At 40.6% G+C, this 26,408-nt stretch overlaps 1 protein-coding gene across 1 annotated transcript in view; it reads left to right on the plus strand.

Moving 5' to 3' along the window:
- The window catches only part of itgam.2 (integrin, alpha M (complement component 3 receptor 3 subunit), tandem duplicate 2), a 42,255-nt gene extending 16,176 nt beyond the window's left edge, over window positions 1–26,079 (plus strand). Inside the window, exons 13-31 of the mRNA XM_052102882.1 lie at window positions 2,637–2,643; window positions 3,952–4,104; window positions 4,249–4,471; window positions 7,397–7,530; window positions 8,281–8,423; window positions 8,566–8,714; window positions 9,055–9,186; window positions 12,897–12,970; window positions 17,186–17,327; window positions 20,935–21,033; window positions 21,233–21,312; window positions 21,490–21,576; window positions 21,667–21,745; window positions 21,896–21,991; window positions 22,205–22,285; window positions 22,458–22,568; window positions 22,668–22,781; window positions 24,987–25,097; window positions 25,229–26,079. Of these exons, the coding sequence (XP_051958842.1) occupies window positions 2,637–2,643; window positions 3,952–4,104; window positions 4,249–4,471; window positions 7,397–7,530; window positions 8,281–8,423; window positions 8,566–8,714; window positions 9,055–9,186; window positions 12,897–12,970; window positions 17,186–17,327; window positions 20,935–21,033; window positions 21,233–21,312; window positions 21,490–21,576; window positions 21,667–21,745; window positions 21,896–21,991; window positions 22,205–22,285; window positions 22,458–22,568; window positions 22,668–22,781; window positions 24,987–25,097; window positions 25,229–25,312 (2,099 nt within the window). The 3' untranslated portion in view covers window positions 25,313–26,079. The remainder of the gene's footprint in view (window positions 1–2,636; window positions 2,644–3,951; window positions 4,105–4,248; window positions 4,472–7,396; window positions 7,531–8,280; window positions 8,424–8,565; window positions 8,715–9,054; window positions 9,187–12,896; window positions 12,971–17,185; window positions 17,328–20,934; window positions 21,034–21,232; window positions 21,313–21,489; window positions 21,577–21,666; window positions 21,746–21,895; window positions 21,992–22,204; window positions 22,286–22,457; window positions 22,569–22,667; window positions 22,782–24,986; window positions 25,098–25,228) is intronic.
- The last annotated feature ends 329 nt before the right edge of the window (window positions 26,080–26,408 follow it).

The raw sequence follows: 26,408 nt of genomic DNA on the forward strand, positions 1-26,408 counted from the left end.
ACAATGGTGTCAAAACCATACATAAAAACATAATATCATCATTTACAACTCACTCTCATAAGCATATGTCACTGTAGTGACATTTATCCTGCACTACCAAAATGTTACATTTATAGCACCTTGTTTTAGGGGATTGCTTTACTTTGCACAATGTTAAACTGCAAATGATAGCTTAAATCATTTACTCCTTGCTTTATCATTTATTTTTCATTTTGTTTGCCGTGATTCGTGTGAAACAACGGTTGTTTTCAGAATATCTGAAAAAGAGCTGTGTCTCAAATGATAAAAGTATCATAAAAACCATAAAAACATTCATCTGTTTCATTTGTGTGCAATATTGCAAGTCTTCTGAAGACATATGATAGATTTGTGTGAGGAACAGACTTAAATTTAAATTCATGTGGGTGGCGTCATGTCATGCTTTTTTCAAATTTTATTTTCTAATGTTTTTAACTTAGTTTTCTAATTGTATTGTCCCTGAGGTCCTCTTATAATGATTGTAAAGTTCAGTCTTGGGAGCCCTCCTAGGGGTTTTTACGGCCAGCCGAGAGGATGGGGGCGCCACCCTCCTGCGGGGGGCTGGGGCGGAGCCGGCCGAGACGGGGTGCGCACTCTTGAGCCGTGCCAGGGCAAGATGCGCTGGGTGGCCTCCGCCTGTTGTCTCACCGCCGAGAACTGCTGGGCCAAGTAAATTAGTTAGTAGTAAATACCACTGCCCAGGGCTCCTTTATACCCGTATGCAGGTGAGTGGCATGGAACTTTAGATCGCCATGTCTCGAGCTCTCAAGAGCGACCTCTAGTGTCACTTCATCGACACAACATCAAGTGAGTGACAGAATGGGAACCACGACTGTAGTGACCATATTTTTTTATTTGTATTTATTTATTTATTTTGGCAATAACCAAGGTTTCGATACAATTAACAATTTTGCTACAGCATTACTTTAGGATCCATATTGTAACTTGGTTTTAGTAATAGTAGCCATATAATAATATCTATGGTTAATTTTGAGGTTTTATATGTGGCTTATACTAACTAATTTTTAAAAGGAAAACAAAGCAACCTAATCATTTTCTACTTAAGCCTATAAATATATATAAAAATGTAAGTAACAATTTAAGTTACAAATTTTATCCGAAGAATTCATACAAATACTGGTCTAAAAGTACTTTTTCAGTATTAGATTGAAAAGAAAATGGTTGTATCGCCCATCCCTAAGTCAAATAAAAGACAGTCTCGGTTACTGATGGAAGGAATGAGACGTTGTGTCACGAAGTTGACACTAGGGGTCAGCTCCTGCGGAGCCCAGACATCTCTGATCTTGAGAAAAGGCCAATGGAAATTGGCATGTGGAATTTGCATGCCATGTATAAAAGGAGTGATGCTGCAAACACACATCAGGTATCGCACTGAGGAGCCGAGCCAAAAACCTGGCCATTTCAGCAGTTGGTTCAGTGTTGTGGCAGGAGGGACACAACGTCTCGTTCCTTCCATCAGGGAACGGAGGTTACATCAGTAACCGAGACGTTCCCTATCTGTCACTCACTCAACATTGTGTCGATGAGTTGACACTAGGGGTCCCAATGGAAAACACCACAAGAGCAGAACTTTTAGGTGGAATACAACACACGGTCTTACCGGTTAGGAGTGGAAGCACATTGTGTGGAGCGCCGTCGCAGTAGGTCCTACCCAAGGGGGGAGGAGTTACTACAAACACAGCGACCAAGGACAGAGGGAGTCTGCCCAAGGAAGATGCAGTTTACCGGCAGGGAAACCATTTTGCGGAATATAGATCACACAGGGTTTCCTAGGGGACAACCAGCGCATGTGGAGCACTTACCTCAGTATGGGGGCCGTCGGCTCGGGGGTACCTGCCAAAGAGAACTGGTGGCCAGCCGGGGAGACCGGAAATAGAGCTCAGGGGATGAGGAAACTGCTCTTATTTTTTAAGTGTGGGGCCGCAGCCCGTTGGGTGTGTGGTGAAATAAAATTAGTAAAGAAATAAGGATTCTCCACCCGACCCTCTGGCGGGGGAAGGAGTGGTCTGCTTACCAGCTCCCGTAGTGCAGTTTCCTGAGTCCCGAGGCTGCCCATCTCAGGGGCGCTTTGAAGCCTTCTTGGGGTTCTTGGCGGCCGGCCGTGAGGCGGGTGGCGTCACAGTCCTGCGGGTAGCTCTGCACCGGGGCCGACCCCGAGGGGCAGGCTGTGGCGGGGCTGGTGTCGGTGTTGGCACCACAGGGAGACGCCCTAGGAGACGACCAGACGGAATATGGGGTCTGTGGCTCCGCCTGGGCAGGATGTGCTGTATGGCCTTCGTCTGCTTCCTCACCGTTGAGAACTACCGGCAGAACTCTCCAACAGTGTCACCAAACAGCTCAACATGGGAGATGGGGGCGTCAAGGAAACGCACCTTGTCAGTCTCTCGATCAGGTTGAGCCAGAGGTGGCGTTCCTGGACCACCAGGGTGGACATTGCCTGCCCGAGAGCCCGCACCGTGACCTCCGTTGCCCGGAGAGTGAAGTCGGTCACTGATCGCAGCTCCTGCATTAGACCCGGGTCAGGACTACCCTTGTGTAGTTCTTTGAGTGCCTTGGATTGGTTCACCTGCAGGAGTGCCATGGCATGCAAGGTGGAGACAGCGTGTCCAGTGGCGCTGTAGGCCTTAGCCATCAGGGACAATGTCAGCCTACAGACCCTGGACAGGAGCCTCGGACCTTTCCGCCAGGTGGAGGCACTTTGCGGGCATAAGTGCACCGCCACTGCTTGATCCACCTGGGGAATTGCCGAGTAGCCCCTTGCCACCCCGCCATCGAGTGTAGTGAGAGCGGAGGAGCTCACGGATCGCGTACGGGCAGTGAAAGGTGCCTGCCACGAGCGCATGAGCTCATCATGCACCTCATGGAAGAAAGGAACGGGGTGGAGCGTGGCCATGAGCGGCACTCTGGCCCCAGGAACCAATCGTCGAGGCGTTAGGATTCCACTCCAGCCTGATACTCGCGGCTGCCCAGGCAAGCATGGCCGTCAGCTCGGCGTCAGCCTGCGACTGAGCCGCCGCGACCGAGGGTGGGAGACCAGCTGAGTACTCAGCGTCACACATGACGAACCCGCTCTCCGATGCCGTGATCGAAGCTCATCATCATCAAGTGCCCCGAGCGAGATTGCGGGTCCGCCATGAAGCGAACCGGCAACCTCGCTCCAGCCTCGGTTGTAGCATACAAGCGTGACGGGAGTGGGATGTCCGTGGGGCAGTACCCGGCAGAGAGTCTCCCACTACTACCCGTAGGTAGAAGGACTGAGTGAGGACAAGAACCATCCATGGACGCTGAATACACGAAAAGACACGAAAGGCAGCGATTGTTGCCATCAGGCGGGAGAGACATCGACCGAAACCAGGCAATAAACACAAGCGGAAAGACATCTTGAAAAAGACTCTTTCCATTTAGCCCACTCTTTTAGAGAAATATTACTCTTTTTGTGTGTTTTATATATATATTTTATATATATCTATATAAATCTTTTGTAGTCATTTTGTATTACTTTATGTTCATTTAATGTTGTTTTTTCTGACTTTATGTGAACGAAAATACAAATTCACCTGTTTTCTGGATGGAAATACTTCAAAATATCACTGTCCTGGACACAAAAGCGAAGTTTATGGGAAATAATAGCCATTTTCTATACTTTTGAGGCATAAGCAATTAGTAAATAACACTTACTACCCAAGAACAAAAATTTGTGTTACATAGTGCAATCAGAAGATATTTCATGTTTAACGTACCTTACAGAAATCAATGTACACTGTATGTTGATTTTGTAATGAAGTTGGCAGAAAATATTTGACAGGTATGGTATACTGCATAAGGAGGTAATATCTGTATGAAGTTTTAATACTCATTCAAACTGGTGTGTAACGTTGCAAATAAAAGGCAGTAGATAAAACACTGTTAAAGTCTGTCCCTCATCTTTTCTCAGCCTCAGATTGGGTCATACTTTGGAGCTGAGGTGTGTGTGGTGGACTTAAACTCGGATGCCATCACAGACCTCTTGTTGGTTTCAGCACCAACATATACAGAGGCTGACCGAGAGGGCAAAGTCTTTATTTACTTCTATTCACAACGAGTAAGTGATGGAGAAAAAAAGGGTTAATAATATGTTGACATTTGAACAACAGTTTTTTGATTAAACAAGATTTTTGTATTGCTATAAGTATTTGTAAGTATTCTTGATAACATGTTATATTGCTCTCCCTCTTTTCTGTCTTGCAGCCGTACTTTACTTTATCAGATCACGGTTCTGGTGGGCATGGCAGGGCAGAGAGGACGATTTGGCTCTTCTCTGTCCAGTCCAGCAGATCTGAATGGAGATGGTTTCATGGATGTGCTGATTGGAGCTCCCTTGGAAGAAGATGGACAGGGCAGCATCTACATTTTTAATGGAGGAGTAGATCGAATAAATCCAACATATTCACAGGTAAAATAGACATGGGCCAGGGGTAATTTAAAAGGTTAGTTCACCTAAAAATGAAATTAAGCCATAATTTACTCACCCTCATGTCATTCTAAACCTTTATGATTTTCTTTCTTTCATCAATCACAATAGTTGTGTTTAATATACTACAATAGACAAACACAGCCTGCTTGAACAAATTACATGCAAACAATTATACATTTTAATTTATTGAACTGAGGTAAACATTGACAGTGCAGGGTGGAAAAAGTATATGAACCCATGGATTTATTAACTAATCATCTTTGGCAGCAATAACCTCCATCACTAGTAATTGTGGTTCAGACCTGCACAACAGTCAGTAGCATTTTGCACCATGCCTCTATTCAAAACTGTTTCAATTCCACAAAATTCTTCATATGTCTGGTACTGGTTGCATAGACTAGTCAACTATTATTAATGTAGTCAACAATATCAGCCTGAAGTAGACCAGTTGCTTTGCATGTGTTTTACAAAACGCATATATAGAAAATACTGTGGGTGGTGGATTTCCAAAACTTAGTATGGTAAGAGAAGACTCATTCATATTAATGAGTAAAGCTCTACCCGATTTGTTAGAGTTAGGTTTATGGGTTGGGTAATAGTTTCTCTAACCAATCAGGTAGTGTTTTCCTGGAAAATATGACTGAATTAGTATGAATTACTGTATGAATATGAATGACTTTTCCCCTGCTATATTACGTTTTGGAAACTTTCCAGTTTCGAAACAATCCTCATCCTGTATGCTAGACCCTGTGTCTGCCTTTAATCATCTGTAAGAAAAGGGGGAACCACCTGCAACTACAGGCAGTCCTGGATTGTCTAAAATATGTTCATGTTACATGTTTATTCAATTACATCCTTCCCTAGAAGAGTGGTGGAGTGGAGTGGTGGTGGTGTAGTGGTCTAAGCACATAACTGGTAATCTAGTAATCAGAAGGACCCTGGTTCAAACCCCACAGGCACCACCATTGTGTCCTTGAAAGGCACTTTCTCCAGGTTGGGGGATTGTCCCTGTAATAAGGGCTCTGTAAGTCGCTTTGGATAAAATTGTCTGCCAAATGCATAAATATAAGATAATGTGAGAATTATAACTCCAAAACTCTTTTAAGTCTTTCCCCAGTTGCGTCCGGTTTATTACTGAGGCCACAAACCTGGAGAAAGCCAGTCTCATGCATGTTTCCACCATCACCTGGTGTGGCGGTGCAATACAAAAAAAATATAGGGGGTGTCTGTTTTTATATAAAATTTGAATTAATGCCTAATAGATTCTAATACAAAGCTGCTTACGAGGAGATAACAGTATGAATTATGTTCACACCTTATGTTCAGACCAAAGCTCAGACCTTTGGTCATTATTTTCCCCTCAGGTGTCAAACTACATATGTGTGTTGATATTTCATATAAGTAGATAAAACTCATTACATGGGGGTGTCTAGTTGAATTCAACTCGACTAATGGGCTCAACTCGACCATAAACATCAGTAGTTGTGCAATCCCTAATGTCTGGTGTGAATCAATCTCTTGTGGTCAGGGTTGGGGAGTAATAGAATACAAGTAGCGGGATTACATATTTAAAATACTAAATACAAGTAACTGTATTCCACTATAGTTACAATTTAAATCCTTTGTATTTAGAATACAGTTACATTCAAAATGTATTTTGAATACTGAAGAGATTACTTTGCATTTTATTGTCATTTGTTTCATTTAATATTTAGTTCTTTGAGATGGAAAACATTTATACAAATAAATGATGCGATCTAAAGTGCATTTGAACAGCATTGAAACACTTTCTTAAGATGTGTTACATTCATACGAGCAGACAGAGAAGTTTGAAGTAAGTGTGGAGCAGAAGAAATAGAAATAAACCTTTACGCTAAGCTAAAATTCTATTTTTAACCATTTTACATGCACATGTTACCAGATATGTTCATATTTATTTATCAAGAAAATTCATGTTGGATCATTTATTTTTAGAAATAAAAATATCTAAAAATCCTTAAAACAAGATAATTTTGATTTATTTTGCTTTAGAATCAACACTGCATAAGATATTTAGGTTTTTCAGATAATGTATTTTTAACATTTGTATTTTGTCTTAGTGTACTGAGTTTTTACTGTATAGTCAAAACAAATAGCAGTGCTGAAGAAGTAATCCAAAGTATTTAGAAGACATTACTGACCTTGAATAATCTAAAGGAGTACATTACAAATGACATACATCTGTAGTGGAATACATTTCAGAACTAACCCTCCCAACACTGCTTGTTGTCATGACAAAGCATCTTAAAGCATCTAGAGTTGAGGTCAAGACTCAGATTGGGACTTTCCAGAGGGTGTATTTTCTATCATAATACATGTAGTCTATTTTTGGTCCTCTTCCATAACTCGTCTCTTGCACTACTTGCCCTTGGTTTACTTCTTGGTCTCTAACAGGGTACAAGGGGCTAAAGGCACACCTGGAAATTGTGCTTTTTTTCTGGTAAAAAGTATCAACATTGAAAAAATACATTTATATCTATTGAATTTTAATGGAGTAACATAATTTATTTGAAAATAAATAATAATGGAAGGTTGTTTTTGATTAAAATTCTCCTCCAGAATATTGTGCAAATATATCGGCAATAGTTATAGGTTAATAGTTATCTTAAGCAACTTTTTTTGAGTATTAAATTAAGATCAAAATAACCATTTCAGAAAAGGGTTAACAAATTTCAGTTAATTTCAATCACATTTGGTATTTCATAACAATACTCAGGAATTCTATAAAGAAATAAATCTCCATTGTGATTGGATCAGTCAATGTGGGCCCACTTTGAACATTTTTCTTGACAAATCTATAGCCCCTTTGTAACATATCTCTATATCTGTCCCGTTCCCTCTTTCTTCCACTATGTGTAATGACAGAGGATTGCTGGATCATCTGTGCAACCAGGTTTGCGGTTCTTTGGGATTTCACTAAGTCAGTCCTCTCTAGACCAGAGTGGAGACAACCTACCTGACATTGCTGTTGGGTCCATGGGAGCAGTTCTAATTTTCAGGTATGTTTTGTCTTACAAAGCTCTTAAAATAAAGTGGAATCCAAAGTCTAAGGCCATGTCCATACTTTTTGTTTCATTTGAAAATGCATTGTTTTTTCTACATATATGTCATACCCACTGGAACAGCTTTTTCCTCCACTGACACTGACACTTTTGAAAATGCCCCCACGCTGTCCTTTAATGTGCATGTATGATTATAATTTTTTCACTCAAAGTATTATGCTAATAATATTATGTAATGTTTGAAATTGATAATTTTTATTAAATTTAAAAGATACTTTCATGAATCCTTCTAATTTTTCACAAGTGGTCTCAGACATTTGGACCCAACCATATACCTACCTCATACAAAATACAGAGGTACACATACGTGTGTGTGTGTGTGTGTGTGTGTGTGTGTGTGTGTGTGTGTGTGTGTGTGTGTGTGTATTTATCACTTTGTGGGGACCAAATGTCCCCATAAGGATAGTAAAAGCCGAAAGTTTTGACCTTGTGGGGACATTTTGTCAGTCCCCATGAGGAAAACAGCTTATAAATCATACTAATTTATGTTTTTTGAAAATGTAAAAATGCAGAAAGTTTTCTGTGAGGGTTAGGTTTAGGGGTAGGGTTAGGTTTAGGGGATGGAATATAAAGTTTGTACAGTATAAAAACCATTATGTCTATGGAAAGTCCCCATAAAACATGGAAACACTATGCGTGTGTGTGTGTGTGTGTGTGTGTGTGTGTGTGTGTGTGTGTGTCATTCAGGTCCAGACCTATCATGCGCTTGGAAACAAAAGTAATTTACAAACCATCTAAAATCCCAACCAGTGAAACAGACTGCCAAAAGACACTGGAAAACACTCTGACAGTGTGCTTCACCATGAGTGCATACAAACATGCCATAGCAGGTTTATGAACAAGTTGATTACATAATAATATAAAGTTTTCATAGCTTGAAAGCTATATGTGTTTTTCCTCATTTATAATGTTTTTGAATAAAAGTGCCTGTAAAAGTGAATACAGAATAAATATAATAAATACATTTTCTAGATTTGGCTGCAAAAATTAATTACACCATAAAGCTGGATGCCAAGCGACAGAAATTTCGAGCATACTTCTCAAAAGATAACCGTGTCCTCAATGATCAAATGACTGTTGGGATGAAGGAAGAATGCAAGGATCATCGTTTCATCATAGATGTAAGCTACAAATGCCATTGTTGTTTTCCTTTTTATTATTTGTGATACAATTTTCTGTGACTTTTATTGAAGGCTAAATTCTGCAATGAGATAACATGCATGTGAATGATCAATTCCTAGGGTGTTATGTTATTAACATGGCTTATTACATCTACTTTTTTTGCTCAGTCAGGTTTGTTCAGAGGATGCTCTAAACCCCTTGTCCAGTCAGTTAACATTAATATTTATTGGTCTTCCATCTAGCACACTGCAATACTTGTGGCCAATAAAATGTGCCAATAAAAATGTAGAATCCTAATTTTAGCGAAATAAATATAATTTATTTTCTTGTCTCAATCAGGCTTGTTCAGAAGATTCCCTGAACCCGTTGTCCAATCAGTTAACTTTCATATTTGAAGGACTTCCATCTACAAAAATGGAAGACTTGAGGCCAATACTCCTGCCAGAGATAAAAAACACTTCAGATCACAATGTAAGAATTATATATAAAAAATATATTTTTTTTGCTTTATATTGGAAGCCATCTCATATATCTTGTGCAATCTTTCTTATAAATAAATGCAAAAAAAATGTGATATATTATTTTTAATGTAATGGTATTCATACATTTTGCAGTGCGGTTTTAATGCCCAAATACCCGTCTCAGCTGTACCCTAGTGTGCAGTGCGCTGAACTTCGAACCTGAGTTTGAGTCAAGGCTCGAGGTCCTTTCCTGGTCCCACTCACTTTCATTTTTATTTTAAAATCAAAATTTCCAAATACTTTTTTGAGGCAGTTAACAGTAGTTGCAAATTGTGGCTTAAAATAAATAAATAAATACATATTTGTTTTATTATTTACACCCCTAGTGAGCAGGCTAAATATATAGACAATATAATTATGTATGTGTAGTACAAGTCATGGCTTAAAATAGATAAACTGAGAAAGAGTTAAGGGCCTATGTTTAAACAAAAATATTTAGTATGAACTGTAAGATAAATGAAAAAGTCTTTGAAGTCATTCTGATGTGATGAGGAAGTGCATACAGATCCATTGTCCTTTGTTATTTTGCTGATGACAGCTTTAGTTGGCAATTTATTTATTGTTTATATACCATTTAAAGAGTGTAGTATATCCTTTGATCAAGGTCATGCAAGCAGAGGTCAGTGAGGTTCACCGCAGTCCAACCGGAAGCTAATGGCAGTTAATCACAGTAAAGTCCATCCAGAGTCTAAGGTTCAGGCAGTGGCCAGTGAAGTATCTCATGTCTTATAGTTGGAGTTGGCATTCATCCTCAGTTAAGTCCACCGTAGTAGACTGAAGTGATATCTGGCTGGCACAGGCTGCAGTAAGTCGTCATTGCTCAGCAACACGTAACAGTGGGAGTCATACATCAGGCAGGTCCAGAGCTGGATCTGGCAGGCTCTGGCAACCTCAGGAGATGTATCTTGAGGTTAAGACAGGGAAACAAATAGAAAAAAATAAGTGCCACCAGCAAAATTATAGAATATAAGAAGTGTTTCCGTTTCCAGCAGACCTGACCTGTGCAGCACAATGCCCGTTTCACATCACAAATGAGTACAACGTATTGTTTCCAGTGCCCATGTTAACAGATTACAGCATTCACATCGGAAGTATCAGCAGCGCATCAGAGCGTAGCGTGAGCTGCAGTGCAGCGGGGTTTCGATCTTCAAGTCTATTTTTGAAGCTGCTCGCGCTCAATTAAAGTGACCATGCACTGTTTATGGATAAAATGGATGTGATTTGACACCAAAAAGTACACAATGACCAGAATAAGCATAAATTAGTAGTCTATAGTGTGTCTTTATATGAATTAAAGCACATCTGAAAAACAAATGAAAAAAATGAAAAATATTTTTATTATATGATTATGTCTGAAATATGGTTTATTATTTAAAACAGTAAATCACAGCTTTCACTTGTAAACACATGCACGTGACAGACCGTGGCGTCTGTTAATTCAGAACATTCCTCATTTCTGTTCAACAATGGATGATAGAAGACTGATTGTGGTGGTGAAGAAAAATAAAGCTGTCACGATTCCCTTGTTGTCTGCCCTGTGTTTCACTTGTCTTTGTCTAAAACTACACTTCCCATGATCCCGGCCCTCATCACTGCCAGCCCTGTGTCATTGTGCTCACCTGATTGTCGTTTGTCATCATCATAATAATAATAATAAATAATAATTCCTTGCATTTATATAGCGCGTGTCTCCTGTGTATATAAACCCTGTTTGTTCTCCATTCCCTTGTCGATCGTTGATGTTTGTTGATGTTGGCTAATGTTTGCTCACGTTGTGTATAGATGTTTGTTCGTTGTTACCTTGGCCTCCGTGGATGTTTCCTCAACCGTTGTTCCCCTTTGGATGTCTTTCGTGTTTTGGCTTTATTTTCCCTTTGTGGACGTTTCATTTGTTGCCGTGTTTGCCTGGTTATTTTGCTGCTAATAAAACCGCATTTAGATCCACACCCCCGTCTGCCTTCTCCTTACAATCATAACAAAAGCGCTCTATTGTTAACCTTTTTAAATGTAAACGTGGTCCTCCTCCTCCTCCTGTAAATAATACATCCCGACAATCAAGTTTGTAATACTTATCAATGACCCACTCATGATAACCATTTTATAAGTTAAGTGGCTGAAATCTCAGTATCAGCAAAGCCTTCTCTGCTGGCCTAACAAGCCTAATAAATATATATTCTTTAATTCTCATTCACCTTTTTTACCTAAATATTTTCAAGTACTTTTCACTCCTAATTCATCTACAAATGAAGAGGAAAAACTAAAAATATTTCCAATCAAAATGTGTTCATTGCTTACAAGTGAAGCTTGACGGCTATTTCCCATTGTGTGACCGAAGCCGAGCTCGTTGGCAGAAGCAGTGCACGTGTCTAACCTCCACCCTTTAAGCCTTTAGATTTTATACAGAATCCCTCAACAGTGAAGTGGAAAGGCATCTAATGTCACATTGTCAGATTCATCAGCCAATCAGCTTGATTTGTTTGTTCTTGATTGTTGTTGATTTTAGGATATTTCCAGGTCGAGGCCTTCTAGCTGGCCTTGAGTGATGCAATCACGCTTTAAATTATGTACGTAATTTGAAAGCGAAGAGCGCGAGAGATCACAAGTAGGTATAGCTGCAGGCCGGATACCTCCAAATTGGGGTGGAATCTCCAAAATGGGGCATCATTTCCACTCACAGTTAAGGTTATCAAAAGGGTTAGGGGCTCCTTTTATCTTCAATGGCAATTTGGAGCTCACGCCCCTTTTTGGAAAAATTCCTGCAGCTATACCCTTCTCAGAAATCAAGTTGTCTGACGAGTCAGTTGTCATCACTGTCGCAATCGTCATTGAAAAAGAGATCCTAATGGATTTAAAAGCCCAAGATTTTCTGCATGATAGTGAGATTGTTTAATTCATTAAACAATGGGCTGATTTTCACTTACATTTTTACAGTGTTATAGCAAATTCAGCAGATTTCTAAGTGTAAAAGTAACTGTGTACCTTGACTGAAACAAGCAACATTTAAATAGAAAATATTATTAGATACCATTTACCAGGTGTTATAGACCTACTTGGTAGATTCATATGAATGATTATGATTTTTGAATGTCAGTTTGGGAGATATTAATTTCACAAAACAGACATGCTGCAGTTAAACAAAGTTTAAGCTAGGAAGACTATTCCATTGTTTAGAATCTAGCGATTGTATGAATGTGATGGAATATAGCGTGATAGAAGGTGGCTTAAATACTGTAGAGATAGACAATTCAAATATTTGTAAGTAATAAAGAATACAAATAATTTTTAAATAAATACAAATTTTAGCAGGTAGCCATTGTAGCAAAAATAACATTGTGTTGACAAGATCATATTTCTTGGTTCTAGCCAGCACTTAAGTTGCTGCATTTTTAAACAGATTTCAAGAAATAGAGCACCATGGATAATGTTAATGATGAATTTAATTTATCTGATGCTACATGAATAAACAGTCTTCACATCAACACCTAAGAGACTGAAGTACGATTTTACGATATTAAAGTAACAATCTAAAAATTACTTTTTATGTAATGTATCTTTGTATTGATTTTTTTTTTTTTTTTTTACGAAATAACAAGGAAACAAAAAAACATATTTTAACATTTAACCATTTTTTATGTTTAATTATTTAATTTTGTTTTACAGTTGGATTTTGAGATAAACTGTGGAACTGATAACCTCTGTGAGGATGAAATCAGAATGGATTTCAATACTTCTGGGTGAGTTAATCATTTAAATAAAGCAACAATGACAAAATATGACTTATTGTTGTTAAATTATTTCCTTCTGTCACTCACTCGACGGTGTGTCAACGTAGTAACACTAGGGGTCTCTATTGAGAGCCTCGGTTGCTCTGAAATTGAGAAAAGGCCAATGAGAAATTGGCGAACAGAATTTGCATGTACCTCCCGGACATACGGATATAAAGGAGGGCGTAATAAGGCTGTTCATTCAGATTTTTTCTTCGAGCCGAGCGGTTGTGTGTTTCGCAAGCTGATGTTCCCTTTACAAAAAGCTTCACTATGATGCTGCGCTGAAGAGCGCCTTAGGAACACGTCTCAGTTGTGACCAGCTGTGAATATGTATGCAACACGTCAATGAACATTGACTGGAATTTATAGCCTCTGCCGATGTAATTATTGGACGCACCTGGCGCAGTGGCTATAAATAGATGCGTCACCGGTGCATCATCAGATTTTTCATCTTCAGAGCCATTCTGTGCTGTGTGCTATCACAAGCCTGTCAAACTTTCTTTCCTATATATATATATATATATATATATATATATATATATATATATGACAGAAAGTCAAGACAAACGACGTGTGTTTCCCTGCCTCCGCTCTATATCCAAGAGGGACACGCATCAGTTTTGTTTTGTTTGTCTGGGGTAAGAGCATGCTGCTCTGCGAGGTGCGCGCGATTGCGATATGCTTCGGGCAAAATGCTTACGCTTCGCCTAGCTTACTTCGGGAGTCAGCGCCCACTCTTTCATCATGGGGCTCGCGATATATCTGGCTGAGGAGCGAGAGCGGGTCCGTCCCTATTGCTCGCTCTCTCCCCAGATCCAGCTGATCCTTCTCGTAAGCCTGCACATTCACAAATGCATGATGCAGCGCCCGGCTCCTTTGCGACTCCGGGCATCCGCATTCTGAATTACATAGACGACTGGCTGATCGCAGCTCCAGGAACTGGCAGTTCAGCACAGGGATATCGTCTTAGCTCATCTAGTTTCTCTGGGGTTGAGGCTCAACGCCAAGAAAAGCGTCCTCTCTCCCACTCAGAACACTGTCTTTCGGGGGACTGTATGGAGTTCGATCACAATGCGGGCACAACTGTCTCCCGCTAGAATGGAGTCCACTAAGAATACCCTGAGTGAAGTCAGGCTAGGTCAAGGTTGTACTAGGTCTCAGGGTGTCTGCGTCCACGTTGATCCCTCTGGACCTTCTGCTCATGAGACCGTTTTTATTGTAGCTCAAAGCCAGGGGGGTTTCTTCCAAGGGCCAAATCCCCTAGGCTAATAAGGGTTACGCGCCGCAGGATTCGTTCCCTTTCTATGTGGTTCAGACCCCGGTTTCTTACCTTGGGTCCCACTCTAGGTGCGTCTCGTTGTCTCAGGCTGCTAACAACAGACGCCTCCCTGATGGGCTGGGTAGCGGCCTTAAGTGGTCGTCCAGCTTAAAGGGAATAGGAGGGTCGTCAGCTCGGTTGTCACAGTAACTGTCTCGAGTTGATGGCTGTATATCTGACCCTGAAATACTTCCTCCTGAGGCTACCATGTCTTGGTGCAGGTGGGCAATACAGCGGTAGTCTCTTAAATAAACCATCAGGGAGATCCACGTTCATGTCAGCTGAATTTCTGGCACGTCGAATTCTCCTTTGAGCCCAGGGCAGCTCCTGTCACTCAGGGAAGTTTATATCCCTGCATGCCCGTATATGCGAGCAGATTTACCGTCCAGTACCGACGGGGGAGTGGAAACTCCACCCTGAGGTAGTGGGTGAGATTTTTCCCAGGCAGAAGAGGACCTCTTCACCTCTATGAACAGCGCAATGTCTCCTCTGCTTCTCCCCGAGTCACCCAGCCCCCTTGGGTCTGGCTGTAAAGGCACATACATGACCCAGAATGCGTCTGTATGCGTTTCTTTCCCCGGTTTTTCTGCTCCCGGGAGTCTTCGCAAAGGTGCGCCAGCAAGGGTCTTGGCTCCTACTGATAGCGCCACGCTGACCGAACAGGGTATGTTTCTCTGAGTGAAATTCTCCCCTCGACGGTTCGCCTCGGGCGATTCCGAACAGGAAGGACTTTCTTTTTCAGGCACAGGGGACTGTATTTCATCCCCGGCCCGAATTGTGGAACCTTCTCATGCTTCTGTTCCACTCACCTCTGCAGAGCTTTGCTCTTGGATCTTATGGTGCTTTACCAGCGGCTTTTCTCTTCTCTGCATGCCAGTGCAGTGTATGCCCCTTGATGCTTCGACAGCGCTTCTAAAAGAGCATATAACTTCTCAAAGAGTATTTTCCTAAAAGAGTACACATTGGAGTTGAACGTCTTTTTAAAGATGCCTTTCCACCTTTGTGTAGTTCCTGGATGCGGCAGATATCTCTCCGCTTCTGACGGTCATGGGCGCTGCCTCACATGTCTGGGCTGCAATCACTCTGAGGCAGTGTTTATGAATGGTTCATGTTCTCATTGCGAGAACATGAACATTGCAAAGTTTCGATCGCGCTTTCCTTCCTCCGAGCGAATGCCACTTCAGCTGCCCCCAGCGCGCGATGTCTTCCTTTGAGATTGAGGTCGGTGCGACTGCCAATGAATGCGATCTGGAGAATACAGCGTGCGTGGTTTCGCCGGGTAAATCCCCATGAACCACCCACCCCCCAGCATGCTCGTTTGTCCCCATCCGGGACCAATGCGAGACCGGCTTGCCCCACGGCCAATCTGATGTCTCCTTCGGACCCCCCGAGCTGGATGAGAATATCATAGCATTGGAGAGCGTTGTAGCATCTGACACTGAGGACTCAACTGGGCTGCCACTTTGGGGTCTGCTCGCCCAATCTGAGGCCGACGCACAGATGTCCGGCATGATTGCCCGGGCCACCATGTGCATTGGGATGGACCGGAACTCCCCCTCCCTCACGGTTAAAGGATTGGTTCCACAGGTCAGGACGCTGCTCACAGCCATGTACTGCACTCAGCAACTGACCTCGACCTCCGGGCCACGAAGGTCACAGCACGGGCCCTCAGACAGGCGATGGCCACCCTCGTGGTCCAGGAAAGACATCTGTTGCTGGCTGGTCGAGATGCGGGATACTGACAAAGCCCGCTTTCTTAACGCTCCCGTCTACCAGCCAGCCTATTCGGCAATGCTGCTGTGGACTTCAGCCCAAAGGTTTTCGTTGGTGAAGAAACAGACAGAGGCCATTCAACACATCATGTCTGCATGTCGCTCAAGAGCACGTAGTCCGTCTGTTCCCCTGCGGCTGTGAAAGCTCAGGCAGCTCCACCCCAACCTCAGTGCATGGCGAGAATGCCAATACACTGTGAGCAGAAATCACAACCCTTTTATACAAGGATGGATAGAGCCTGTCCCTCCAGGTGAGATGAAAAAGTTTCTACAGCCCTCACTTCATCATACCCAAGAAAGGCGGTGGGTTGCGGCCAATCTTGAACCTGCGAGTTCTGAACCGGGTCTTACACAGACTCCAGTTCAAGATACTCACGCATAAAAAGTTTTTTATTATACATTTTCACAAAGTTCGTTCAGACAAGGACAACGTTCGATCAGACATATAACCGGGTTGACTGCCCCGGCTGGCGCGGCCTGCTCCCATACTTGTCACGTCGCTTGTTCCTTCCCTCAGGGATGCCGGGAACATAAAATGTATATGATGTCTTATTGAGCATTGGGGAAGGTTACATGCAGCCTGTTGCGGTCTGCTCCTTTGGCATTAAACAGCTTGCTTGCACCTGCATCAGCAGTTCACGTAACACGGTTCAGTGCCATGGATTTATTGGATAGGGACCCCTAGTTTCACTACATCAGTACAACATCGAGTGATTGAGTGACAGAAGGGGAACATCTAGGTTACTGTTGTAACCCCCGTTCCCTGATGGAGGAAACGGGACATTGTGTCCCTCTTGCCACAACATTGTACCAACCGCTGTAATGGTCGAACCTTATTCTCGGCTCCTCCGTATGTCTGGGGGAGAGACATACAAATTCTGTTCGCCAATTTCTCATTAGCCTTTTCTCAAGTTCAGAGGCAACCGCGGCTCTCAAGAGAGACCTCTAGTGTCACTACATCGATACAATGTCTCGTTCCCTCCATCAGGGAATGGGTTTACAACAGTAACGCAGTGGTTGTATCACTATTGTTATGATCATGAATTAATCGAAATAACTATGCCAATTAAAGATTTTTTCCCCCTGATTCAGATCTACAAACATAGAGGTTGGGATCATGCAAGAGATTAATGTGACAGTGTTTGTGGAGAACAGAGGAGAAAACTCGTACAACACTGACTTCACCCTCAAATACCCCTTTGGACTTTCTTACAGAAGAATCACCTCTAAACAGGTAAGACCAGATTGCAGAAATGTTTAAACTAATTCTAGATATAATAATGATTGTACTTAATATACAGTATATACACTACCATTCAAAAGTTTAGGGTCACTTATTCATTTAAAAAAATAAAAATCACATTTTACAATAATAGTAAAGTCATCACAACTATGGAATAATAGAAATAATAGAAATTATTTTATGACAAAAAAATCCAAAATTAATCAGCTAAGTTCATCCAAAACTAAGTTATATTTTAGCATCTTCAAAGTGGCCACCATGTGCCTAGATTTTGCAGTAATGTACTCTTGTCATTTTCTAAACCAACTTCTTGAGGTATTACCTTGGGATGCTTTTTAAACAGTATTGAAGGAGTTCCCATCTATGTTAGGCACTTAGTGGATGCTATTCTTCATTATTCGGTCCAAGTCATCAATTTAAAAAATGTTTTTTAGATATATATAGATATATATATAATTGTAGTTTTGTAAATAAATAAATTAATATGTTGGCACAATTATATTAAAGATATCATTTAAATTCTAATGAAATTTTTACAATACCCTTTCTAAGTTTTGGAAAATAACACATTGGAGGCACATTGGAAAATTATTACATTTGATTAGAATTTATTTAATATATAGCATATATATGCAGTACTACCTACAGTGTCCCCAGAAATTATTTAGACACTTAAGGCTCACTTAAAATGTATGAATGCCATTGAAATAAATAACATTAATAACAATTTTACTGTGCAAAACATCTTATCTAATTTTCCTGAGAGCTTAATTGTAAGTGCTATTTTCGTGCCAGTGCAAAGCTGACTGGGCATGGTTGGGAGTGTTTGTGCTACTGTGGGTGTAAGCATGCTAATTGTGGGTGTATTGTATGTAAATGTAGTGCCACAAAGCACAATTTGCTATTTTTCTAAGAATTTGGTTATTGAAATAAACCCCCTTCCCGGAGGTGCACAACAAACTGACGAGGTTGTGGAGGGCACCTTTTTCTGCCCGAAACAGATTTCAGGGTTGGTGCACTCTCACTACCTTCGACAGCGGGGCAGTCCACAGGTACACGGAGGTCCCTCAGGTGGATAAGGCAGTTGCAATGCTCCTGTGCCTGTAAAACGCCACCACCTGGTAGGATCGCCCGGCGCTCTCCTCCAGAGCCCGTAGGACCCTTCTTCGAAAGGTTGCGATAGAGCCTGTCCCTCCAGACAAGATGGGGAAAGGGTTCTACTGCCCTTACTTCTTCGTGCCAAAGAAAGGTGGAGGGTTGCACCCAATCTTGGACCTGCAAGTTCTTACACACACTCCTGTTCAAGACTCTGTCACAGAATCATAATCTTGACATGCATCTAGCCAGCATTTCAGTACAAGGTCCTCCCCTTCGGCCTGTCCCTGGCCGCTTGCATCTTCATGAAAGTCGCAGAGGCAGATCTTGCCCCGTTAAGGGTAGTGGGCATCCACATACTCAACTACCTCGACGACTGGCTGATTCTAGCACACTCTCGAGAGTTGCTGTGTGCGCACAGAGATTTGGTGCTCAGGCACCTCAGCCATCTAGGGCTTCGGGTCAACTGGGAAAAGAGCAAGCTCTCCCCGGTTCAGAGCATCTCTTTTCTCTGCATGGAGTTAGACCCGGTCTCAAAGATAGTGCACCTTACAAGCGAGCACGAGCAGTTGGTGCTGAACTGCCTGAAGTCATTCAGGCAGAGGACAGCAGTTCCACTGAAACACTTTCAGAGGCTCCTGTGGCATATGGCTTCCTCAGTGGCAGTCACGCTGCTCAGGTTGATGCATATGAGACAGCTTCAGCACCGGCTTCAGACTTGAGTCCGGAGAAGGGCACACATAGTGTAGTTATCATGCTTCTCTGCCAGCACTTTTTCAGCCCTTAGACAGACCTTGCATTTCTACGGGCAGCAGTGTCTAGACATGTGGTCACCACAGATGCCTCCAAACTGTGCTGAGGCTCCGTGTGCAACAGGCACGCAGCCGCCGGTTCCTGGTTAGGGCTTGTCCCGGGGGCTGCGCAAATATGCATTCCCCCCAATGAGCCTTCTTGCACAGACGCTGTGCTAAGTCAGGGAGGACGAGGAACAAGTCACCCTCGTGGCCCCATACTGGCCAACCCAGACTTGGTTCTCGGACCTCACACTCCTTATGACAGCACCTCCCTGTCAGATTCCTCTGAGGAAGGACCTTCTTTCTCAGGGATGGGGCACAATCTGGCACCCGCGCACAGACCTCTGTAACCCCCAGCCGAATCTACTACACTGTGGAGAGAATTCATAGAGTGAAAAGGCTGGTGCGGCCTGCTCCCATACTAGTTACGTCACATCCCCCCAGTGATGTGGGGAACTACATGACGTCTTTTGGGGCATTGGGGAAGGTTACGTGTAGTCTGATGCACCTGCTATTACGCACGCAGTAGCCTGCTTGCACCTACATCACCAGTTCACGTAACACGGTTCAGCTGTTGTGGCGTTTTTCTATAGGGGCCCCAAGTGTCACTACACTACATACGAGTGAGTGACAGAAGGGGAAAGTCATGGTTATTATCGTAACCTCCATTCCCTGATGGAGGGAACGAGACATTGTGTCCCTCTTGCCACAACACTGTACTAACCACTGAAATGGCGGACCTTGTCTCGGCTCCTCAGCACAAAACCTGAATGGTGTGGCATTCCAGATTATTTTATACCCTTATGTCTGGGGGAGTGGCATGCAAATTCCACTTGCCAATTCTCATTGGCCTTTTCACAAAGAATGGGGTCCGGGGGTCTCAAGTGCGACCCCTAGTGTCACTACATTGACACAATGTCTTGTCAGGTAATGGAGGTTACGACAGTAACATGGCGCTTTTAAATTAATGTCAACTGGTAGAAATTAAGTGTGTGCCGAAACAATCACTGTTTACTAGCCATGATTTGTGTGTCAGTAGATGAAAATTATTAATAATACTTTCGTTCTCTGTAATTGAATAGAACCTACATTCATATGAACCACATTTTCTGTTTGTATAAAAGGAGCATGTCCCATTTAATAAGGATGCAGTTAATGCGCAAAATAATGTAAATCTATATTACTATTCTTTGAACTCATTGCATAGTCTAGTTACACTACCAACTTCTTATTAATATACTGTCTTTGTTTATATTGAACATGGGACAGGGAATGGACTATAGTAGGTCTGAGACAGTGCCAGAGAAGAACCTCCAAAGAACCCGATTAGCACCTTGCATGCTAATTACGTCAAACCCACTTGTGCCTAGACTTAGCGCACATTGCCACTAAAACATTTTTGTCCATGTCCATTGACTTTATGCATAAGACTTAAGGCATTGTATTGACGCTTATCAGCTCATGCTCTTGAAATAGTGGCCATTAAGTAAAACATTTTTAAATCAAAAGTTGTATATGTTATATTAGTTAATCCACTTTGAACTAACATGAACTAACAATGAACAATTGTATTTTTATTAACTAGCATTAACCAGTATTAATAAATGCTGTAAAATGTTGGTAATTGTTAGTTTATGATACATAATGCATACAACAAATTTTGTTAGTATATAAAAATACAGTATATGAAAAATCTTCCATATGCACAGGGCAGAGTGGAGTGTGTGTCTCTTGATGGTGAGCCAGGGGTTTTATTGGGAGAGACCATTTGCCACATCAGTAGCCCCATCCTTAAAGCCTATGCTCAGGTGAGCGAAAACACCCATGGCACAAATATTTATGTACACACACTTATTTGCTCAATGTACACATAAATTCAATGCAATTAGACTTACGAAAGTATTTTCAATAAAATTTAATATTTTTTTTCTCTTTATGTTTTCTCTCGCTCTCTCTCTCTCTCTCTCTCTCTCTCACTTTCTCATTCTGGGTGTTTCCCAAATATAGGCTGTGTTTGAGATTACATACATTATAAATAGAGAAAGTATGTTTGGAAATAATGTGACATTTAGTGCTTCGGTCAAAAGGTATGGCATCTTTTTTTTTTTCTTTTTTAATTGGCCAAAGTTTTTTATGCCACAATTACCAGAAGTTGTTTGAGAGCAAGTGTACAAATACAGCCTTTGAACTATAGCTCTAGAAGACTGCTCACATATCAGAAAGTGATAATGTAACAACTAAACAAAACCCTTCGTCACTTACAGTGGGAATGACAAACACTCTGAAAACAGTGAATTATCCAAGGAGAAAACCATTGGTGTCAAATACGCCATCTATATTGCCTTGATTAGGTCAGTGATCTGCACTTTTATTACATTTCTGAACCTATATTTTGTTCATCCTGACTACTGCAATTATTTGTCTTCGTTTTACATCATAAGGCATGAAAATTCCAGCATCCACATTAATTTTACTGCAGGAAAAAAGGATCTTCAGAGACCAGTGCAACAAATATTAAAGGTATTGGTTCATTGCAGTATCTTGTAATATCTTCTAATAAGATTTAATTTCATTTAGCACATTAAAATTCATTATAGAGGCAGAATTATATTGTAACAACATTTCATGCAATTAACTTTAAATCTCACATTATACACTTCTCTCTTTTAGGTTGAAAATGACTTTAGAGAATTAGCTTTCAAAGTTTTCATCAGAGTGCCAGTGAAACTGGGTGATATTAACATCTGGACAAATACAGATTTACAAGTACATCCGTCTCCTTGTTTCTTGTCTTAGAGGATATATTAAAATTATTTTAATGATTCCCTATTGCATACAGTATCTGTGCCAAGTGGTAAAAAACCAACCATCTGATCATGGTTTTTTTTTGTTTTACACTGTGGTAAAATGTATAGTACCTTTATGTATTGTTAAATATGTTAACAAAACTGAAACTATAGCAGGTTTTGTTTTTTATAGATTTTAGGCTGCAAAAAGAATATGTTGGAGCAACCTGTAATCACCAATTTTATGGAAGTTATTAAAAATCAACATGTTGTGGTGAGTCCATAAAATAAATATAAATATATATAAAACCCTAACCCTTGCTTTTACATGTACTGTAATGTTTATTTTCATAAAGTCAAACAGGTTTGGTACAATGTATGGGTCAGTAACGAGATGACAGAATTACAATTTTTTGGTGAACTATCCCTTTTGATCACTCTTTCAGAACTGCTCTGTTGCAGCATGTGAAGTGTTCAGTTGTGATGTTAATCTCATGAAAAATGAAAGGAAACTCTATTATATATCTGAAAATGTGAGCTCTGGATGGATTGAGCAGGTACATTTATTTTAATAGATAAAAACAGTATTTTTACAATTCTTTTTAAATATATGCTTAATTAGTCTTTATCATGGTCATGATTTTTGTATCTCTAAGAATGGGCTCAGAGCTGCTACTTTTCAGTTGGTCAGTACAGCATCTCTGGATTATGACAAGAGCAAATATGTTTTCTTCTCCACTGATTCTCAACACACTGCTATAACTGTCCAGGTAATTCTGTGATGGTTCATGTCAATGTTTAATGAACCATGGCATTTAACAGATATTATTCTTCTTGACAACTGTTGCTAATAAACTTTTCTGACTTGCAAGCCACAAGCCCTAAAAGCCATTTGCAGTTACAGTAATATCTCTGTCCAGATTGACTGGCTGTGTATAAAAACCATTGGCCCCCTTAAACTTTCTGGATCCTCTGGTTAGTCCAGTGGGCAGGAGTGAGTAATAAGTTTATGCTTAAAATGTAAAAGTCCCTGGATACATGGTCATATGTGGTACCGTTTGAAAGCTTAGAAACTGAACTTTTCAAAGAACTACTGTACATCACATTTGTCTTTCGTAAAATAACAAGATAAGACCTGAAACCTAAGCGTCAAAACTGAGCACAATCCTGAGGTAATAATGTAGAAATGTGAATATGAGTTTTAGCAAATAGCACTAATATAGACAAGTCATGTGTGACGAGGAGAGGGGCATCCAAACCCCAACCCCCCCCCATCTCTCTCCTGCTAATCAGTCAACTCAGCGCCACGCGTGCATCATCACGGCCCAGCCACGCCACCCTTCTCGTCACATCAAACATCAAATAAAATATCTACTTCTCAGGAATGTAGATATGCAGTATAAGCCACAAGCAGCCAAAACATATTTTCAGTTGTTGCCTGTTATCTTAGGCTATTTTTCGTCAAAATAAGCGTCACATTTCTACGTGTTTGTGAGCTTGCTTGTGTAAATAACCCAATGATATGTCTCAGATGTCCAGAACAAAATATGCAGTCAAGCATAAAAAACATGTAAAACAAATCATTGCAAAGTATATTCTCGATTGCCAATAATGAAATATTATACATCACAAAGCTGATGATCTCATGTTTCCAACGGCACCTAGATTAAGCTTCTAGTCCACTCAAAAACCGAGATATTCAACAAAATAGCGGGTAAGGTGCATGAGATCACAATATTAACGGAATGCCTAAGGACGAGCACATGGCGAGTGCTTAGCTGCATTAGAGCACCACCTGCATTTCAGATCTGTTTATTGTGATAGAAGATGATAGAGAAAAACGTTTTTGACCTTGTTCTTTCTGCCATCTAATGGAATTAGCTAACACTTTTTGTGGGGACATGAAGCAAACAGAGCCTGAAACAGGCCTGCAAGGATAGGATGAATTTTTTTTTTTAACTGTATGTTCATCATAAGATTGTAAATATATACAATATTATTTAGGAATAATTGGAAACTTTTTTCTTTTTTTTACATTTCGGTGCAGTAAATTGAGATTTAAATTTTTACCAAAATATGCAGCAGAGCACAAGGGGTTAAAACTGACTTGTGCAATTATTTCAATATTGGAATATTTTCTGCTATGCCAGTAAAATGTTAAGAGACAACATTAAGTAAGCCATATGTAAGTTGACTTCCTATAGACTGTCAATTATGTAGATCTGTGGATCTTAAAAACATTAATATTTGTTTGAGCAGTCTGCACATGGAGATCTGCAGTACCTGTAAAGAGCTATCCATTTGCATTCCCATTAATCTCAATGCCAGTTGCTCAACTGGCATGTGACCCCAGGGAGTGTGCAACCTGCTTGCTTCCATCTTTGCACATGGGCACTATTTCTGTATACAGGTTTTTAATCCAATCGCCTCAGCCATAAACACCTTTTGACTAATCACTCTAAAGCTGCAGGAAAATTACATCCTAACACGCTGACAAGGCTGACTGGCTGATGATATCACAAGAACATGTGCAATAACAAGCCACTCACTGGTGACCAACTGGCAATCTAAGGGGCGGTAGAAGTGTTTGGGGAACCTGATTGGAAACAACTCTAATTCAGTTTGCTGCTAGTGGCACACAAATTACACTCTACATTACACTTTACACTTTTAAGATTCTGTCTTTTCATTTGCATTATTTGTTTAATGTCGTCACACTTATAGCATGCAGAGTTATATAAGGACAAACTTAACTGCTGAGAATTCCTATATCATTGGACTGCAGCTCTTCAGCTTTTCAGCAGGGCAGTTTCTTTGTTTATAGATGATGAGGTCAGGCATTTATAGAGAATATATTTTCAATTTAAAAAGAAACCTGTATTTTGATGATTTTAAGTGTGAAAACAGCAGTGCCTTTTATTGTATTTTTTTTTTATACCATGGTTGAAGACTTATCCATTCTTTCATTTCTGTAGATTAATACCCAAGTGGAGGTGTATGAGGAGGTGGATCAGACAAAAGAGGTCATTGGTGGGGTAATAGGAGGACTGCTGCTACTGGCCCTCATCACAGCAGCCCTTTATAAGGTGTGAATATCACCAGCATAATACAATTTTTAATTATTAAACCAAACTTTACCATCAACTCCCTACACAGACAAATATATACTTGCATGTATCTACATTACTTACTGTTACTGTGTATTTTTCATTACAAGGCTGGATTCTTCAAAAGCCGATACAAGCAGATGCTGGAAGATGCAAATGCGGATGCAGGAGGGGAGCCATTAACAGAACAATAATGTTTCCATCTATAGATTTATTCAAAATTTAAGTCATAATTTTTATGAAAAAAATGTAAGATCCTATATAAATTATGTTCTGCAAACAGTATGTTAGAATTTATCGATTTTAGAATGAAACATGAAAATCTCTTTAACCACTCAAAGTAACAGAATCATTGCACATGATTAGAAAATGTAGAAAGTGTTACAAAAACTGATAAAGAGTGTGAACTGTAACAGAAATATTGGACTGCTTACGCTAGGTTTGCCTACCTCTTTCTCAGCTTTTCAGTTTTTTATTATTATTTTATTGTAGTTTTTTTTTTTTTTCTGATTTCCAGGTAAAGGGCATTTTGAGGTCTGGGTGTATTTTGGGGAGGGAAAAAGAATATTGGGCTGGCATCATACTCAGCATGCTAAACAGCTTCATTCAAATAATTCTGGTGACCAGGCCATTGAGAACAAAGGTATAGAGGGAATATAGAGGAATAGAGGGTGAATAAAGATAGACACACAGCTATTCGGTTGGAATCATTTTCCAGATCAACACATCATTAACCTATTCCTAACCAAATTAAAATCGCTCCCTTTATAGTGCACTATGTTGCATTCACAAGCTATAAGGCATAATAAATTAGCGAGAGTGATATCGGGCACAGAAAATGTCTGTCCAATGATCACATTTATTTAGTCTATTGTGCATGTGTATGTGCTTTTAAAATTGTCCGATCGGACGGTTATTTCCTTTTAAATATGCACAAAACCGTAAAGTTGAAAAATCTTGTTTTAATGCAGTGGTTGATTGACAGATAGAACTTTCTAGAACTTCTTGGTTTTATCAGATTTGCGCTTGAGAAGTAAAAAACTAAAACATCATACGTCATTTATATGCCATCATAATGGATGCTACACCCCTGGATGTAGTCCTAGTACTTAAAACATAAAACAAGAATGTTGGCTAAAGATGGCCATGATGGAAAACCATTATGGAAAATGTACAACTCAGTCCACCAAAGTGACAAATAAAATATTTTTTCTAGTCTTCCTATATCATTCATTCAATAGAGATCATTCATTCCCTATTTGACCTTTTTTTCCTCAACCACAAGATGTC

Source organism: Xyrauchen texanus, chromosome 33 (assembly GCF_025860055.1).
Source record: "Xyrauchen texanus isolate HMW12.3.18 chromosome 33, RBS_HiC_50CHRs, whole genome shotgun sequence".
NCBI lineage: Eukaryota > Metazoa > Chordata > Actinopteri > Cypriniformes > Catostomidae > Xyrauchen > Xyrauchen texanus.